Raw genomic sequence first — 18,930 nt, forward strand, 5'->3', positions numbered from 1 at the left:
GTCAGAAATAATTATGCATTTTTTTCGATCATACTGTAAAGATCGATGGAATCAACTTTTCATTTATATGACATGGCTAATTCCGAGGTCGAGTTGTTTGTTAGATGAGGGGTGAGATATTGATTTGAAAATTGTAATGTATCTATCGAAATATTGATGAGGTGTCGATAACTATCTATATATTGAAGTTATTTTGTATTTGAGCTTCTTTTCAAAAGAAGCTATAGGTTTGCATTTTCTAAAATCAAATTAAGTTCATCACCCTAACCATCTAAGTTTTCTAGCAATTAACAAAAAGAATAAGAACAGAATAATCTTTGCCATCATAATATAAAATAATTAGTTAATTTTTTTATAATCTAAAATTAATTATATATTATCCTCTGTAATTAGTTATCTCGATCTTTATATTTTTTTAAAGTTACAATAAAATTCTTATACTTACGAATAGATTAATCTCGTTGTTCCAATAAAATCTCTCTTTACATTTTTAATTCTATAAAATTATATTTTTAATCGTATAGAGATCTCGATATTTTAATTTCATAAGTATAAAAATCTCGATATAATTTTTAAAAATATACGGATCAAAATATTAAAAATAAAAATAACTAAGTAATTAGTCGCTTCCGAATCAAAGAGGGAGAGAGAGAGCTATTTGTAGCAATGCTACACCAAATCCGAGGTTTGCTGGGTTGACCAAATCTATGGCAGGAGTGGACGAAGAACATCCATCCTCCATGTTTCCCTCGCAACCTTTCTGTCTGCCGCATTGGTCGAAGGTAAGAGTCGTGGCACATGAACGATCGATCGCCTTTGTCTTTTTATTTGCAGGTTTCCCTTCTTTCTTTCCCATCCTTCTCCTCTTCGCTACAAGAATTCTCACCACCCGGTGGGAGCGAAAAGCAGAGGAAGGGATCGAAGGACAGCGCGGCAAAGACGGGGAGGTAATTAATTAGTAAGGGATGGATGGTAGGACCGAATCTATTTGTTAGGTTTGCGTTCGTTGATTCATTCAGGTATAGATCTTGCAGCAACAGTGGAAGCCATGGGTGAAGATGATGAGAAGCAGTCAGAGAAGAGGTACATTTCCTCGGAGGAGCTCCGGTTGCACAACAAGCCTTCGGACCTGTGGATCTCGATCCAAGGCAAGGTCTACGACGCTACCCACTGGGTGAAGGACCACCCGGGCGGCGAGCTCCCTCTGTTCAACCTCGCCGGTCAAGACGTCACCGATGCCTTCGTCGCTTACCACCCGGGCACCGCTTGGTCCCTCCTCGATCGCCTTCCCCTGGTCGGCTACCTCTCCGACTACCGAGTCTCCGACGTGTCCAAGGACTACCGACGCCTGATCACCGATATCTCCAAGAAGGGCCTCTTCGACAAGAAGGGTCACATAACCTTCATCGTCCTTTGCCATATGTGCCTCATGTTCGCCGCCGTCGTGTACGGCGTCGTCTGCTCTCCCAGCGTGTGGGTCCATCTCGGCTGCGCGGTCGTGCTGGGGTTCCTGTGGATGCAGTCGGGGTTCCTCGGACACGACTCCGGCCACTACCGTATCTTGAGCGGCCCTCTGGTGAATCGCATCATGCAAGTGGTCACCGGGAACTGCCTCGCCGGAATAAGCATCGAATGGTGGAAGCGGAACCACAACGCTCACCACATCGCGTGCAACAGCCTCGAGTTCGACCCCGACGTTCAGCACATCCCCGTCCTCGCCGTCTCCTCCGAGTTATTCCGCGGCCTCACCTCCTACTTCTACGAGCGGAAGATGAGCTTCGACGGGGTGGCGAGGTTGCTGGTGAGCTACCAGCACTGGACGTTCTACCCGGTGATGTGCGTGGCGAGGTTGAACCTCTTCGCGCAGTCGGTGCTGTTGCTGCTGTCGAACAAGAGGGTGCAGGGGAGGAGCCTGGAGTTGGTGGGGTTGGGGGTGTTCTGGGTCTGGTTCCCGCTGCTCGTCTCCTACCTGCCGAGCTGGGGCGAGAGGGTGATGTTCGTGGTGGCCAGCTTCGCGGTGACCGGGATCCAGCACGTGCAGTTCTGCTTGAACCACTTCTCCTCCAGCGTCTACGTCGGGCCGCCGCGGGGGAACGACTGGTTCGAGAAGCAGACGATGGGGACGCTGGACATCACCTGCGAGCCCTGGATGGATTGGTTCCACGGGGGGCTGCAGTTCCAGGTGGAGCACCACCTGTTCCCGCGGCTGCCGCGGTGCCAGCTACGGCGGATTGCGCCCCTGGTGCGGGAGCTCTGCAAGAAGCACGGCCTTCCGTACGACAACTTCTCCTTCTGGGAGGCCAACGTGAGGACCATCAGGACGCTGAGGACGGCGGCTTTGCAGGCGAGGGACTTGGCCAATCCGGTCCCCAAGAACTTGGTGTGGGAGGCGGTGAACACCCACGGATGACCAACGTCTTCGGCCCACTCTCTCCAACACAGTCTTCCCTTTCCTACACGGCTTTTCTTGCCCAAGGGAAAAGGAAATCCAGGAAAGAAGGAAGAACTAATCATCATCCGCATATAGATAGGCTGCCTATGGGATTCTCCATCCATCTTTGTCGTGTGATTCTGCATTCGATCGAATTGATGTTTCTTCTGTCTACATTTTTCATATGAGAGAAGAAAAAGAGTCTGATAGCATGAAAAGCTCCGATGCAGAGAGAGAACAAAATGGTGGCAGTCTGCATTATATGTAGCCTCTGTTAGGCCAACAAGAAAAATGCTAATAAATACTGTATTAATACGTCATTAATTATTAATAAAATTTATAGACACATTATTACCAATTAAAATTATATTGAATACGTCTATACTGTTTAATATCAACCTTGTCGGTCATTCGTGTGATACGTAAACTTACGAGGAATTATTCGTTTTACGAACTTTTGGTTTCCGTACTCCTAAATCAACGTGAGACTAAATGTTTTTATCAATATATTACATAACTATTATAAGAAAAAAAAAAGTAAAAGCAGATTCATGTAATTGTAAGCACAATTTATTGACCAGGAATCAAGTTTTATGATCAAACCCAGCAGAGTTCCTTCTGGTTTCCTTTCTGTTTCAGCTCTCCTCCATGTCGTCTCCTACCTTTCTCCCATCTCTTGGATCGAAGTCTAATTAGATGTTTGTGGTCGGAGTAATCATATGCATCCAAACGTTGCTTTATGTAAAGCTATTATTGGCTTTGGTATAGGAGATACTAACAGATGAACATAAATAAGAGACTCGGCATTCGCTGCTCGTCTACGCTACGAGCGGGGGCGGCGCTTGAGGGGGTGCTTCGTAAATTACCACTCGATTTCCGGCAGGCGACGGTGGCACGTAAGGCCTCCTCGAGGCTTGAGACGCTGTCATGGTAGTGGGGCTTGGGATGGGATCGTCCGACTCCCCGCATCGTCCAGCTCTGGCTAATGCCTTCCTGGGAGTACCTGCAAGATCGCAGCGTCCAAACCTTGCTATCAGAACACGAATCTGTAGATCTAGCATCGACCGGAAGAAATCTAGTTTTTGCCTCGGAAAAGGAGGAGACAAAAGAAGGAAGAAATTGGAGTGCCGAGTGTATGCGCACAGGAGAAGGAGATGGTAGGATGGCATCCGAGCAGGAGGATGGTGAGAAGAATGACGACGACGATCTGTTTCGTGGATTGAGCCATAGCAACAAGAGGCAGAAAGAAAGATAGATCGAGCGATCGATCTCTATACTTGATATCAGTCGAAGGAGATCATTGGAATGGATGATTGAATTGGATGGTTCTTGTGAAGACCGCCAGCTCACTGTCTCTTGGAAGCTGGTGAGACGGCCGCAATTGAAGAAACTGGAGGTCGTTGACTTTGACTTTGACGTTGACTTCCAGTAAACAGGTTGGCATGGGAGATGGGAACCATATATCAACTAGAGGATGGAAGGACATTAAGGTCTTGCCAAATTGGTAGTAGTCACTTTTTGATTTTGGTCTGAATATATCTTTATCTTACAATAATAAAAAAATTTATTGTGGATTTATATAACTATCATTAAAAATAATAATTTATATAACAATAAAAATTATCATTCCAAGAGTTAATAATCGTTATGCCAATCACATCAATAATTATTATACCACATCGAATATAACGAGGATATTATCATATCATCAGTCGCCTCAATGATTATTTTGACTAACTTAACGATTCTTTTTTCTAAATAATTATATTTTAAATCATAAACGATTAGAAACTCATTACTATAAATAGTTATTCATCTTATTTCTCATAATCTTTTCGAATCCTAAAACTATTTTAGTTCAGACACATTACTAACTTGAGCAACGAATAAATCAAGAACACTTGCGAGTACATCACAGCATATCAATAGGTTGGGATCGACTTTGATGAAAAACACTCTTTTGAAGGCTGTGGTCACTACAAAACAGTCCACAGCTTCTCACTGTGTTATTATCATCAAGCATAGTTGACATACATATGTATCCATATATCACAACTCGTACGTACTTGTTAGATAATACATTGAGCAGCAGAAATATCTATAGGGTTAATCGACAGAACCATGAGCAACATTGTAGCAGTGGATGTTGCGTCAATTATTGATGAGCTTGTAAGGAGGCTTGTTGAGAGCTGGGGAAGGATCATACGATCCGTAGTCATTGGTCTTAACATTATCCTTGGATGAACTCTGCATGTGTATATAGATATGATCACAGTAAGTTCTAGAGTTAATAATATATACAAGTCAGACACCAATTTAATCTAAATCTATTATAAGTAATCTTGACACTTTGGATCCTTAATAATATGAGATTATTTTCTTAGTTCATCCAAGATAGGTAAATAATAATTTCTTGAAAAAAAGAAAAGCCTCTAATTTTACCATATTTAAATACCTTTTTCATAGCTTTGTGTGGTACCGAAGCATGATGCATCAATTTCTGATGACCTACAAAAAAAAAAATTAGAATGGTAAAAAAAAAAAATTTGATCCACTCATAAAGAGAGAGAAAAAAAAGAAGATCTTACAAGGTTCGTTAGTAATATTCTCGGGATTTAAATTCTATCGTTACGATAAAATTTTCGTTAGAATGAACCTTTTCATTAAATAAATGAACCTAATTTTTTACAATTACCTATCGTACCCACATATAGTTTTTCGTTCAAAATATTTTACTATATGGAGTAAAAGAATTAGTAGGTATATTTTGCAGAACCCAAATTGAGAATATACTAAAAATATAAATTTATTCTACATCGGACCTGATCGAAATAGGATTATATATATATATGAGGATTGATCATTCGAGCTAACGTAAATCGACATCATATTTACGTATGGATCACTACATAGGTGTGATCAGGCTTATTTTTGATAAATTTGTTAATATTTAGATATCGTATATGGTATATATATATTTTAAATATTTTTGTCGAGTCGAGAAATAGTTTTGATTGTATATCTTTTTGGTAGATACAAAATATGTACAAAGAAATCTGAATTGAACATTGACTAGCTCGGAAACTATTAACTACAAACATCAAAATGACACTGCAACCAACCTGCAAATGATTCTGAGGGTGCAGTTGCTGACAAGAGGAGGAGGAGGAAGAAGAGAACGGCCACCGAATCCATCTTCGATACTCGATTGATCTGTTTCCCCGTCCGTTCCAAGGAGAAGAATATAAGGAGGTCAGGTAACTCAAAGTTGCACAAGGGAAAAAGACTGGACGAGCACTCACTCTCTCGATGGCATCCGTTGTGTAGTCACTAAGGTTAGTGGATGCGTGATGGTTCGAGTTCATTGGCGAAGCAAGTTATCCTCAGCAATCTTCTCCTCACGCTCGTAGCAGCACGCGAATCCTAATGGCCTCTGATGTGGTTGAGTGCGTGCTTTAGTTCAGTTTCAGAGCTTCAGTTCATTTGCAGATGACACTCCGATGGTGGAAAAATGAGCTGTCGGTTGTGGCCACGCTGAACTTTTGTCTCCTTGTTCTGCTGCCGACGATGCAAACGAACGTAAAAGATGATGTGACTGAATCGGCAAGTCTCTGAACAATCTCTTGATACAAGTTCACCCCATCATGAAACCTAAGTGCATATCATGGCTAGACGTGTGGGGTGCCTCTAATGTTTGTAGTGACTTCGACCATCTGGATCGGTTTGAATCGATTACAAGAGATTAATTTGGGTTTGTTGCATGAAATCATCGTAACTTTCTCACACAACATCAAAATTGCTACCGTGACCGACAAGAAGAAGACAATACTATGGATCGAACGGATCGTGTCCAACCAATATAACCTAATTCTGCCATTAACGGTGTAAAGTTCAGCTAGATTTCATTATCGATATCAGGATGAGGCAGAAAGGACAGAGGAGGTGAGGATGGTAGATATATATGCTTAGGAAAGTACAAGCAAAGCAAAGTGGAAGACTACCTTTCAGCTCAAAAGACTATAAGGAGTGTTGTTTGTCAAACATTCCACCAATTTCAAGGTGAGCAATTTTTTCATTGATAGGATTCATAGTGGACTACTTTAAGAATCATAGTGCTTATGTTGTTGTCTTCTGTTTCTTTTTGGTTAAAAAGGTTGGATTCGGCCCTTCAAGATCTTATTAAGCTATCATTCTATTTTAAACCACAAGTGTATTAACTTTAAAATGAGGAAACAAACATACAACTTGTATACAATGATCATCAAACTCTTAATTTGGATTTGGCTTTTCCTTTATACAACTTAAGAATTACAGTCTCTAATTAAGGATATTAATCTCAGTTCTTGGAATCTAAATAACATAATCAATCATTAATGACAAAATATTGTCTCTAAATGTCAAAATAATGACAAAAATCCTTTTACCTGATGGCCAATTTTCATTGTCAAACCCTTCTTTTTTGGCAAGGAAGTGTGTTCTACGTACACAAGTACATCAAATTTTCCAATGCCCGAAGGACTAGATATCTGATTGACATAAAACTTTGCAAGAAATTATTTTTCTTAAATCTGAAAGATTATTTCTCCTCGGTAGCTTTCACTTCTTAAGCTTGACAATACAACTTTGTAGAAGACCTGTACATCATGGAGTTCCACGCTGTTCCATTGAAAGAGACACATTGTAAGCTGACTTCTTGCAAAAGGCTTCATTTGGTCTTTCATGGCCTCTTTCAACACGGGGTGCAGAAGCCGATGAATTCATTCAGCACTTTTCTTTCCTTCATGGCCTCTTCAGCACTGGGTGCAGAAGCTGATGTATCCATTCAGCACTTTTCTTTGGCCTGATTGATATGGAGATATGCATACTCTCTTTAGATCTTTAACAGCACCAGAATCCACAACTTGCTACAGTCGTCACCTTTCCAAGATCTTATTCTGGGATCATCTTCCACCACATATAATAAACATACAATATGGTGTCACCAAATTCGCTGTAAAAGCCTTATCATGCTGTGTTGAGGTACTCTTTACGACTAGGCACCACCATCATGGTTGACCATTCGCCATGGACACCACTGCCACTAAGAGCAAATGTAGTTGAAGCTGCAGATTTTGTTTTCTTGTTCAAGTTGTTCGGTCACTGACCTCAAGAACATATGAAAACTTCTTGCATTATCTACTCCATTTGTTTCTAGTTAGCAGTAAACTGGTAGGGCCAAATCATCCTGTTCTGTTGTGCCGAGTAGAACCAGTCACCATGGCAACATGATTTTGGACTGAGCCGGAGACAGATTACTCCTCTAGCCTGTCTATGAACTCCTATGAACCCCTATGTGCTCCAAGATAGATGCCCCTGCAAAATAAAAGAACCATCAGAAGAACTTCAGTGAGATCTCCTTCATTGCACAAGTAAAGCTTAAAAGAAAGTAAAGAGAGAGAGAGAGAGACTTCCTTTATACTCTGAAATTCCCTCTCTCTCTTATGGGGCTACTTAGCTGACAAATGCAGATCAACCATCCTGCTCCCACCAGGGAGCCCTACCACAAGGAAACTGATGCTGGCATTCCTTGTGCAGATCCCCTAACCCAGACGACAAGACTGACAATCTTGCACTTAGAGTGACATGAAACACTATCACTAACCTCCTCTGGTGAAAGCAACAGTACTGGCTAAAATGATGTGATTGATAATGACGTCCAGATGGTTCCTGAGATCTCAACAGTAGGAACTGGCTGCCATCTAGAGAGGGGCAGCAGCTCAGCTAGTCATCACCTATCCATGTGCCAATGTGGGATAGGCCAAACTTCACCCTCATACTGAAATAATCGACAATGTGAAACTGCAAGTGGTAAAATATCTGATGCAGTTTTGTCTAATTAAACCAATTTCTCTTAGTGTGATCATATATGTTGCATCTGACATGATGAAGATAGAAGTCCAAAGGAGCCTTGGCTCATGGTTATGGCCATGAAAAGGCACTCTGGGAGTTATGAATGCATTTGGCCAAGTTATCGTCCTTACCTTTTCAGAGCTTTCATGCAGAGAGGAGAGAGAAAATAAAAATCTCAGATAACTAATGAGTATGTAGGTGAGTGCCTATTTATTGATGTGCTCTTTGCCATGCTTCTATCAAACGCCCCCATTCTTTCTTTGTGTGCTCGCCCATTCATAATCTACATGAAACTGACTGGGTAAACTGCTCTCTCTCTCTCTCTCTCTCTCTCTCTCTCTCTCTATATATATATATATATATATATATATATGGACCATCAACAGATGAGAACAGAAAAGAAATGAATATATATACCTTGAAGAAGAGCTGCAGCATCCTTCTTCATTGCCAACCAATGATAGTGGTAGGCAAGAAGACAAGCACTGTAGAGTAGCAAGCATCCACTTTGCCGCTGTATATAAAATCTGAACTCCTTCGAGTGTTCTATAAAGCCAGAGGCCTTAGCAACTCTTGATACTTGGTAGTGAAAGGAGTTGTGACAAGGAGGATACATGGTGAGGCTGATCCTGGGACTTTGTCTTTGCATCACATTGGTTGTCTCCTCCATGCACACTTCCGAACCTCGAGTGATCAGCCGATGGATGGCAACCAATGGGGAGTTTGCATTCGCAATCGGGCCAATCCGGGGTCAGATGGTGGCAACAGCAGCATATGCATCGAAACGCACGATTCCGGGAGGACCAGACCCACAGCATCACTCCATGGATCCTTAATGGCAGGTTTTGGCACAGGCAATTTCAAGTGCATTTGCAACCATTGAGTAAGTGGTAATAAAAACAAGACTTCTTTCTCAATCTCCCTTTTATGCTCTCATAGAAATCTGCATGCACAACACAGCTGAGCTACTGTTTAGTAATTAACAACTTCAAAAGGTAAAAGATAAACTACAGTTTCAAGAAACAAGAATGATCTATCAAAATGGTGAGTATATTGCATAATCAACAAGTCAACGGTTCACTTGAATCAACAGGGCAATACATCTTCAACTCCATTGTTGGTCAGCACAAAAAGACAACATCTGACTGCTCACTGCATTATACAAATATCAATAATAATGTCAAAATAATATAACAAAACAGTTTTGACTGATATGTACAACATTTGAGTTCCTTCTCTTTATTGTCATTTGATAACCTGTTAGAAATCCATACAACTTCTTCTATAATCTCAACTTGCTTCATTCCAGAGCATCACCAAATTATTCCTCCAGCTGTCATTTTCCTATTATGAATTTCCCTTCAAATGTCTTATACCTTTTCTCTTAAAAGCTACCATGTAGACATGATAATACGTCAACATGCACCTTTCTTGTGGTAATCCTTCTTGTTTCTCAAAGCTAGTCTGTTTTGATCAAATTAGATCAGGCAAGTCTGTTTTGATCAATTATAAACAATAATCATCTAACGGCACATCCATTTTTTGGCACTTTAAAGTTTGAGACGGAGATTAATTCTTTGTCATGAAATATGCAATACCAGCCTGATGAAAGGGCATCAAGCCAACAGTCGATGTTTTGTCCAAAGAAAATCCAAGAAATATCAAGCAAGAAAATGGTGTCCTCTAAAGTACATTAAGTACCATGTAATCCAAAATCCTTGAGGAGCAGTATAGGCACAAGAAGAAAGAATAGACCTCCGTAAAGCTGTGAATTATTTTAGTCACAGAGAACTAATACTTTTGGACCATGTTAGTAGGCCCATTCCATACAAGTTGTACTAACAACTCAGGCTGTTAAAATGGTACCAGAGCTACACTATGGACCCTCCATTTTGGCTTAATGCACTATGGGACAGATTTTGTCTAGGATAGGGTTCCTCATGGACGAGTGAAGATGACAAAACATCCATATTTGATGCAAATTTTGACCCTGAAAGGACCCAAATTTTATATAATGCCCTACCAAGGAAGTCAGATTTACATAAGTAGGCTCATAACTGTTCAAAATGAATGATGAACATGTAGCATTCAATCTGTTCTAGTAACTTCAACTTAAGAAATTAGGGAAATAAGAGTTCCATCACATATAATGCCAAATGATACCACAGATCCAAATGTTCTCAAAAGCTGTTCGAACTAATCCGTGCTCCACTGGTCTGGCAAAATCCAATCTTCAAGTCAACAAACGGCACGGCTACACTCGATTCCCATCAAACACGAGCGATTCCCAACCAAACGCACAATTGTCCACGATTTCCATAACAAAGACCAACAAAATCAAAAAGAAAAGAAGCGGACAAACGATGGTATGATCAGAGAATAACCCGGTTGGATGTTTTGCCGGTGCTGGATTGAGTAGTGACCTTTTGGCGGCGCCGAGGCGAGAGATCCAGAGATCGGAATCCATCAATTCGTGCACCCGAAACCCTCGGATACAGCGAAGTCGAACCTCGAAATCCCGCAACAGACGATCGATTTCTCCACTTCTTCTCACTAATCTCCTCCACCTGACGATCGATCGAACACGAGAGCGGGGCGAGGGAGAGAAGGGGGCGAAGAGATGCGGTAACTGGAATTTTCCTTCTTCCTTTCAATCTGCTTACCATACCAACTTTTTGAGCTAATTACCGATCAGCCCTCACCTTATTAAATGAGATGTTATTTATTAAATTTTATAAGATATGAGCCTCTAATAGCCGAAATATGTAAATTATTCGAAGAAATTGATAATTTGTTACTATATTTGTTTTTTATTCAATAAATTAAAAGAAATAATAAAATGAAGAGTTATTATCATATTTACATACCGTAGATTAGTAATAAAATGAAGAGTTATTATCATATATATATATATATATATTTATATATGTATATATACATATATACATATATACATATATATATATATACATATATATATATAGGAAAATCTTTGTTATTTTATCAAAAGAAAAAGGAAAACATCAATGCATTCAACAAAGATACAAAACAATTCAGAGTTGTTTGTACATGTGAATATATAACTTGGAAAATAAGAGAAAAGAAGGTATAACTGTTCCATGATCTATAAATATTCACTGCTAAAGATTAAGAAGGTTCACTGAATCTCCTACTAACCTTTTATGGTTGCGAGTAGACTGCTTCCACTCCGATGGTCACACTCAATAGAAGGATGCAACAGAGCCTGGAGTTTGAAGAACCCTAATAAGCAATGGATCCTTTATGAAACAAAATGGTTTTTACTGCAACAAAATGACAGTGCAAATTCAAAATCCTAATCTTGAACCATCTTAGATCACATACCAAAATCCTCAACAAATGTCATACTATGGTACGACATCTTCACTGGTGTCATATTAATAACATTATCATAGATAGATGCAGGTAAGAAACCATGCCATAACCTTTAGCGATTCCTTCGGTCATCAAAACGTTGACGTCACCTAGGCCGAGCAGCAACCAGCTTTCTTGACAGCAGATACATCATCCTTGGAGCCGATATTGATCGTCTGCCCCTTTGGCAGAGCTGCAGGATCATTACCAGCTTCAAGTGCCTTCTTGCACACCACATGATGTATCTGGGTAAGCACTTCGCTGAAGGCATTCTCCACATTCATCGACTCCAGAGCAGATGTCTCCATGAAGAAGGAGTTTTCCCTCTCAGCAAAATCCTTTGCATCCTCAGTGCTAACTGCCCTAAGATGGCGCAAATCTGCCTTGTTCCCGACGAGCATGATTATGGTGCTGGAATCAGTATGCTCCCTAAGCTCCTTCAACCATCTTTCAACGCTCTCGAATGTTACATGACGAGTTATATCATACACAACCAGTGCACCAACTGCTCCTCGATAATATGCACTTGTGATTGCCCGGTATCTAATTTAACAGAGAAGCAAGAGTTATAGCTTGCACATGCTTTATACATTGGAAGCACCATATCTCTAGAAATGAGGAATGACAAAAGAGTGCAGTCCAAAGAAAGAGCTTTATGGTGATCAGATAAAAGGAAAAAGAAAGATCTTTATGTGCTTGACATATATAACACATGCATACGGTAATGCTTTCCTATAAGGAAACACAATTGTAGATATGAAAGTCATTCATTTTAACTTAAGCAAAGGATTTGACACCAAGAGATTAAACTATTCACATTTCTAGTACAAGACATAATAAAGCAAAGGATTTGACACCAAGAGATTAAACATCAACGACAAACTGATTTTTCCAGATAGCATCTGATGACATAGAAGCTTTCTTGAAGATTCATCACTACCTCCAAAGAGTTTGGAGGTATTCAACTCTTCATTATTTGAAAATACACAAAGAGTTTCATTATCTAACTGAGCAAATACAATTATATTGGAGAGGACCAACTAAGCACCTAAACATGGTATGGTTCGTACTCTTACAAGTGACTAAACATATTGCAAAACTTATTTCGATTTGTTTCATGTTATACTGTTATGATAACAATGCATAGGACATTAAAATTTCATAGAAATGTATATATGAGCACTAAGTGGCACCTTTGACCCATTGCATAACTTAGATGCTTCTTGATCACTGATGTACAAGAAAAGATTTGCCATACAACATTACCCTTTGTCAAAAGTAAATGCAGAAGATCCATTTTCAAGAGGACATACCAAGTTTATATGTGAAAAAAATGCCATAGCATGAAAAATGATGCCTCGATGCTGCACAAAAAGTGATATTTAATACTGACAATATGGAAGTAAAGTAGTCCATGCATTTACATAATTCATGAATACAAATCAACTGCTTCTATGTGCCATTTAATAGCAAGAAAAATGTAAGTTTGTGAATGTATGCAAATTAAAATATCATGAATTTGTTGATATAAAAAAGTCCCATACTATGAGAAATTGAGAGACAAAAGTACCACATTTAATTCTAATAATTAACACCAGCAACTTAGTAAAAATATATCACTCAAGAGATCTTAGAGTATAATGCAGACCAAAAATTTTCCCAGACATCACATCTATCCGATCCTGATCGGATTGGTAATATCAATTGGATCTCGACTTACCTCTATCTATCATTATTCATTGTTGCAGAATGAGGAATGCAAACCTTTATGAATAACAGGCATCAGTTGGTGGTAAGCATGGTGAAGAAATAGGGACAAAGACAGTGATTAGAAGAGAGATGATAAGAAAGAATAACATGCCATCAATCCATGAATTAACTAAAGATGATACCCATATATATGGCTACAGAATCCATTTCTAAATAGGTTCTAGATAAAGAAATAAAAATAGTAATAGGACAGAATTCAACTTAAACATTTAACTATCCCTACCTAACCAATCCAGATATATAACATAATTGATTATCTTCTAAAAATAACATTGAGAAAAGACATTGCAGATCTAAAGTAGATTAACATAATCAATGTAGAGCCTAAACATAATCAAATTTAATTCATAATCATCTATGGATTGCAGAGCTTGCTTCACCACATTCAATAGCATCTGTAAGATCATCCTTTTGCTACATAACAAGGTTAGTCCTACCGCCTGATACGGTATGAAATGGTCGATATGTACCAGTCAATCCATTGCTCACTTCACTACATTCAACAGCATCTGCAAGATCATCCTTTTGCTACATAACAAGGTTAATTGTACCACCTAATATGGTACGAAATGGGCAATACGTACTAGTCCGCTCGACAACCTCTACAAAGACTATCCTATTTTGGGCAGTACACAGTAGGCAGGGGTGTACCACTTGGTACACGCCCTATCTCGGGTGACACGATCGAAATTCAACCGTCATTGACCTATATCAGTCGGTTGGATTCCAATTATACCAGTTCACTTGGGTTAAATCATGGGTGTCTAACAGCCGATTTGACCATTGGACCCATGGTTTAGGCTGTTTTTCCTCTTTCTAAACCCTCTCCCACCCCTCTTTCACTCCCCCTCACTCTTACTCTTTCTCACTCTATTTCTCATTAAGAAACATAATCGATGATTAGAGCTCATCAAAAGTTCAAAAGCTTCAATTGGAGGGTTTCAAAGGCATCATTTGGTGGAAGATCTCTTCAATTAAGGTATGTATGACTTTTCACTAGCTTATCCTAACAACCTATAATTACTAGCCATTTATGACTCACTTGCACACTACTCTTATCGAAATTAAATTGAAATTATATTACATTAGGATAAAAAGCAATTAAAATGGTTTTTTTAATGTCAGGTAATTTTCAACTATTTTTTGGTCATTTTTCTAAAAACCAGTATGTACTGACATACGATACACTAGTATCGACTGGTACAGGTTAGGACCACATAGATGGAGGTTCAACGATTCATCAAGCTATGGAGGTTCAAATGGTTTACTATGGCGGACTTGCCATTTATTGATTTTGATTATCCTTACGTGTTTCAAACCTCATTCTGTCAGTAACTTGAGTTAACATCTTCATCTTATCAAGTTTCGCTTAAAAAGGTGAAACCAAAATGGGAAGGATCAATGCACGTAGCCCAAGACATAGAGTGGTTATGTAATCTTATTGTCATACCAAGGTCCACCCTCTTCATCAAAGTTCATTCACGATAATAAGAACAAGGATGACAATCAATGGTAGAATTGGTGAGGGAAGATATTTTGTCTTCATAAATCATATCTGTTATGAATCTAATTCAGTTATTGGGATAACTCCTAAAGCTATTGAACTACGATGTTATCTGATCATTGAAGTCAAGTCTGTTTTATGGTGGAGGACATCAAATCTAGTATGCAGGGGCCAAAGCGAGCATCCCATCCATTGTCCATCGCCATCCTCCGCGTTTGACTCTTCCAAGTCCACCTTCCCAATTTGACAGAGGGCATGGTCGAGAAGAAACAAAAAGGACAGATTAGAAAATAGGTAAGAGGAGAGAATGAAAATAAACAAAGATAGTAAGTAGAGAGATAAGAAGAGAGGTACGAGGAGAGAATGAAATGTCATAGGTCCATGACAAAACTAGAATCTCCATTCATAACTAGATGACTCCTACATATTTGGCTACATAATCCTTTTTCGAATAGGATTCAGTATAGAAATTTAAAGATTGTGATAAGATAGACTTCTAATTTAAACTGATTATATCTATCTAATCAATCCAAATTTAATATAAATGGTCATCTACAGAAAACTCCAAATTGCCAAAAGAATATCACAGATCTAACTACAACATAAAATAATTGGAGTCCGAAGACTCCGAACATGATCAAATCTAAGTTCTAATCAGCTCTAGATCACATTATTAGTCCCTTATTCAGGGATTAACATCCTATATCAGCCCAATAAGTCACTGACATGTCAACATCAAATGGCCACCTGAGTTGAATTTAAAAATTAGAAGAAATCATCCTTAAGAGCTACCAAGTAGAGTAGCTTCTATAGTCTTTAAATATAGTGGTCTATCATCACCCTTATGAGGCTAATTCATTACTTGATAATGCCATATTGATATATAACATTTTAAAAATAACGAATTTGATAGTAATTGTAGTATAATGAGTTTGTTTTAATTTTGAACATTTTCTAGACAATCTCAGTGTCATTCCCAATTCCTTGAACCTTGTTACTTAATATTTATGAGCTTAAAAGAATGATTAAAATCCTCTTAACTGAAGTGAAGTGTGAAACACTTCTTTAATTTTCATAATAGACAAGGGCAAAATTTAGTAAAACAAAAGGAATCTGGACAACCAGCTTTCAGATATATCATTCAAAACATTGACAAGCCCAAATTCTTTGCACTGTATCATCTCTCATATCCTAGACAAGATCAAAGATGTACAAATCTAGAATCTGAACAATCTACAGTCAAAGAATTGACATCTAAAGCGGATTCTTTGACTATGTCTCCTCCAGTATCCTCACAATTAGGATCTGAAACACATCATCATTTAGTATCTGCTAGAAAACAATTTGAAGAAAAATACTTATCACACACAATACCATATTCAAAATGAAGGTTCTTCAAGGATCATATATGATATGGGAGTAAAGCCTCACAGAAAACATCAATGGAGGGTGACACTGATAACACCTACATGACCCAACATGATGTCAGCACGGTTAAAGCTGCCTATTAAATTCCTTTGTTCAAGTTGACATGGCAATATATAAAATGCCAAGTCCCAATGATTAACAACATAATACAAAAACTGAACAACCCGATGCATGTAACAACCTATAACATATGAGATATATGGATATGTGGTGCTATAAAAATGGACCTCCTCCAGTGTGAAGTGATTGAACTCACTTCAGATTAGTCTGCATCTCGGAATGTGTGTTGACCTGGGGCCTAAGGGTTGGATGAGGACCCACTAAACATATTCCCAATGCCCCCTCTAGTTTACCCAACTGATTTTAGAGCCTTTTTGGTGCAAATCACCTTGGTTCAAATGGACACTTTAGTTCAGAACATTTCGATTCAGCAAGTACATTGGCTCAACCCATCCCAGCTTGGCGAGTACCTCTTCACAATTCACCTCAATATCTTAGTTGTCTGTTGCATATTGTCCGCCCTTAGCAGAACAACCAAAGTCAGCTCATCAGTCTTAGCTCAATGATACAACCAAATGTGACCTCATCAATAGACTGACTTCCTCAAAAAGAAAAAAAAAAAAAAAAAAAAAAGACAAAGACGACCACTAAGACATCTAAACTTCTATTTACTAAACAAGTATTTTTCATTTTGATCAAATTTGCAACTTGTTAAGAAATTGGATTATTGGTGTGAGGAGAGGTACCAGAAGACATAAGAAAACTTTATTAGAAATTGTAAATAAATATTTAAATGCTCCGGATTTAACTAAAGATATTTTTTCATATAAAATTCAATGGTAAAAAAAAATTCATGTAGTTGAACCCTAATAACTGGGACATTGTGAGTTCTTATTGTTGTAATTATTGTTGTTGCGATAAGTTAAATAAATACTAATTAGGTCCTACACTAGGGAATTGATTCCTAAAGAAAAAGAAACCATCAAGTTAAGGTCAAATATTTGTGCCCTCTCAAGAATGTCAAAAACTTAGTAGTAGATTTATAAGTCTAAAAATGTTGACGCAAATAAATTTTAAGAAACAATTCTGATCAAATTGTAATTTGCTCGAATTCAAATGCTATGATTATTACTACTAACAAAAAGATTGAACAGAGGTATTGATTGTATGTGCAAGTTGCAAGGACTCTGATATGAGCCTTGTGATACAACATGACGTGTGACATTGAGTGAATAAAAGGCTGCAGATGCAATCAAATATATGGAGTAATAAAGAAGTGATTCAACAAATAGAAGTTCCATGAGTGGAGGCATAAGTTGTTATATTAAAGTGCATGTGAGGGAAGATACAATGGAGGAATTTATGTGAAAGGTTTGAAGAATTGATGCAAAACTACAAACATGTTTTGGTGTTTGGAGAAATAATTTTGATAATCACATGGATGAAGCCCTCAAGAAAGGCTATTCAAAACTTCTTTGAAAGTTGGCGACAACTCCTGCAGTCACAACTCCTGTACCAACCAAAGCCAGAGCCCACAGACAATGTGGGACTAACTGGATCGGGGTGCAACACCAAAATTAGTACTTGTACCAGTATTTTCACGTGCTACCTCAGCGTCGAAACGTCAGGTGTCTGAGGAAGAAAGATTTCAGGAGTCACTTGTTTCAGCTATAGAATTACAAACCATCTGGCCAGGTTGTGTCCAGAAAGAGAATAATTACGACTATTGCAGAGGAATGGGAGTCTGAAGACAAAGATGAGATTGAAAAGGAGGCAGACGATAAGAAGGATGTTGCTACTATAAACTAAAAAGACAATTATCCTCCGAGAATTGCCAACCGTCATTTGTAGTATCAACCCTAAATGCGTTGAACAGATATAACAAGAGATCAGATCTGACAAATCGCAATCACACCCCACGGCGGATCTGATACCCAGGAATGCGACGCCGACCAACGGAAACCTATACATGCTACAGAGAGAAGGGATCGAAATCATAATCATAACAAATCATGTCAGGGAGGATAGGCAATCCGAACCTCTCCTGGCCGGCTGTGTCCCAAATCTGGGCCTTGACGACCTTCTCATCGACGCGAATAGTTCGTGTGGCGAACTCGACGCCAATGGTGGACTTGGACTCGAGGCTGAACTCGTTCCTGGTGAACCGCGAGAGGAGGTTCGATTTCCCGACGCCGGAGTCCCCGATCAGCACCACCTTGAAGAGGTAGTCGTAGTCGTCCTCCGCCTTATACGCCATTCAACCTCCAACACCAACAGCACTGATTCCGACGCCTCGACGCCGGAGATGAGGCACGTGCTCCTTCCGCCGCCCTTTCTCCCGACTCAATGGAAGGAGTGGCGGTAGCGGCTCTTCGTCGTCGCCGCTAGGGTTCTTGGCATCAGCGCCGGGCTCAGGAGATGAGCGAGCGAGACAGCGACGAGCTCGAACGGAACGAGTCTTTTCAGAATCATATATATAGTCGATGAAAAAGGATACCCATTGTGATTATACTTA

General features: G+C 39.2%; 2 protein-coding genes and 2 long non-coding RNA genes across 8 annotated transcripts; 1 reads left to right on the forward strand and 3 right to left on the reverse strand.

Moving 5' to 3' along the window:
• Positions 1–700: 700 nt before the first annotated feature.
• On the forward strand, positions 701–2,605 carry LOC135586457 (delta(8)-fatty-acid desaturase 2-like). Of its 2 annotated transcripts, none has more exons than XM_065135766.1 (2): positions 701–947; positions 1,026–2,605. In XM_065135766.1, the coding sequence occupies exon 2, from the start codon at positions 1,049–1,051 to the stop codon at positions 2,408–2,410; it is 1,362 nt and encodes a 453-aa protein (XP_064991838.1). In that variant the 5' UTR covers positions 701–947; positions 1,026–1,048; the 3' UTR covers positions 2,411–2,605. The 2 variants fall into 2 exon arrangements, with proteins under 2 accessions (XP_064991838.1, XP_064991837.1); XM_065135765.1 differs by having other exon boundaries at positions 1,035–2,605.
• A 380-nt stretch (positions 2,606–2,985) lies between these two features.
• Positions 2,986–5,882, reverse strand: LOC108952584 (uncharacterized). The gene is made up of 5 exons (XR_010493012.1): positions 5,734–5,882; positions 5,554–5,644; positions 4,887–4,939; positions 3,575–4,678; positions 2,986–3,434 (listed from the first exon to the last, which is right to left on the reverse strand). It is a non-coding gene; the product is annotated as an uncharacterized LOC108952584 (long non-coding RNA).
• A 933-nt stretch (positions 5,883–6,815) lies between these two features.
• Positions 6,816–11,121, reverse strand: LOC103988100 (uncharacterized). Of its 3 annotated transcripts, none has more exons than XR_010492813.1 (3): positions 9,578–10,997; positions 8,738–9,472; positions 6,816–7,783 (listed from the first exon to the last, which is right to left on the reverse strand). It is a non-coding gene; the product is annotated as an uncharacterized LOC103988100 (long non-coding RNA). The 3 variants fall into 3 exon arrangements; XR_010492814.1 differs by having other exon boundaries at positions 8,738–9,263; positions 10,705–10,993; XR_001979203.2 differs by having other exon boundaries at positions 8,738–11,121.
• Positions 11,122–11,432: 311 nt separating this feature from the next.
• Positions 11,433–18,848, reverse strand: LOC135628263 (ras-related protein Rab11B-like). 2 transcript variants are annotated; one of them, XM_065134865.1, is made up of 3 exons: positions 18,455–18,848; positions 11,785–12,256; positions 11,433–11,564 (listed from the first exon to the last, which is right to left on the reverse strand). In XM_065134865.1, exons 1-2 carry the CDS (start codon positions 18,670–18,672, stop codon positions 11,824–11,826), a joined length of 651 nt encoding a protein of 216 aa, XP_064990937.1. In that variant the 5' UTR covers positions 18,673–18,848; the 3' UTR covers positions 11,433–11,564; positions 11,785–11,823. The 2 variants fall into 2 exon arrangements, with proteins under 2 accessions (XP_064990937.1, XP_064990936.1); XM_065134864.1 differs by lacking the exon at positions 11,433–11,564 and having other exon boundaries at positions 11,586–12,256.
• Positions 18,849–18,930: the final 82 nt, after the last annotated feature.

The sequence above is a fragment of the Musa acuminata genome, chromosome BXJ3-1, assembly GCF_036884655.1.
Source record: "Musa acuminata AAA Group cultivar baxijiao chromosome BXJ3-1, Cavendish_Baxijiao_AAA, whole genome shotgun sequence".
Lineage (NCBI taxonomy): Eukaryota > Viridiplantae > Streptophyta > Magnoliopsida > Zingiberales > Musaceae > Musa > Musa acuminata.

Excerpts from the sequence above, each read along its gene's own strand:
- LOC135628263 (XM_065134865.1), bottom strand. The coding sequence starts at position 18,672 with ATGGCGTATAAGGCGGAGGACGACTACGACTACCTCTTCAAGGTGGTG. Across the intron at positions 12,257-18,454 it reads GACACAGCCGGCCAGGAGAG|ATACCGGGCAATCACAAGTG; the intron begins GTTCGGATTGCC and ends CTGTTAAATTAG.
- LOC135586457 (XM_065135766.1), top strand. The coding sequence starts at position 1,049 with ATGGGTGAAGATGATGAGAAGCAGTCAGAGAAGAGGTACATTTCCTCG.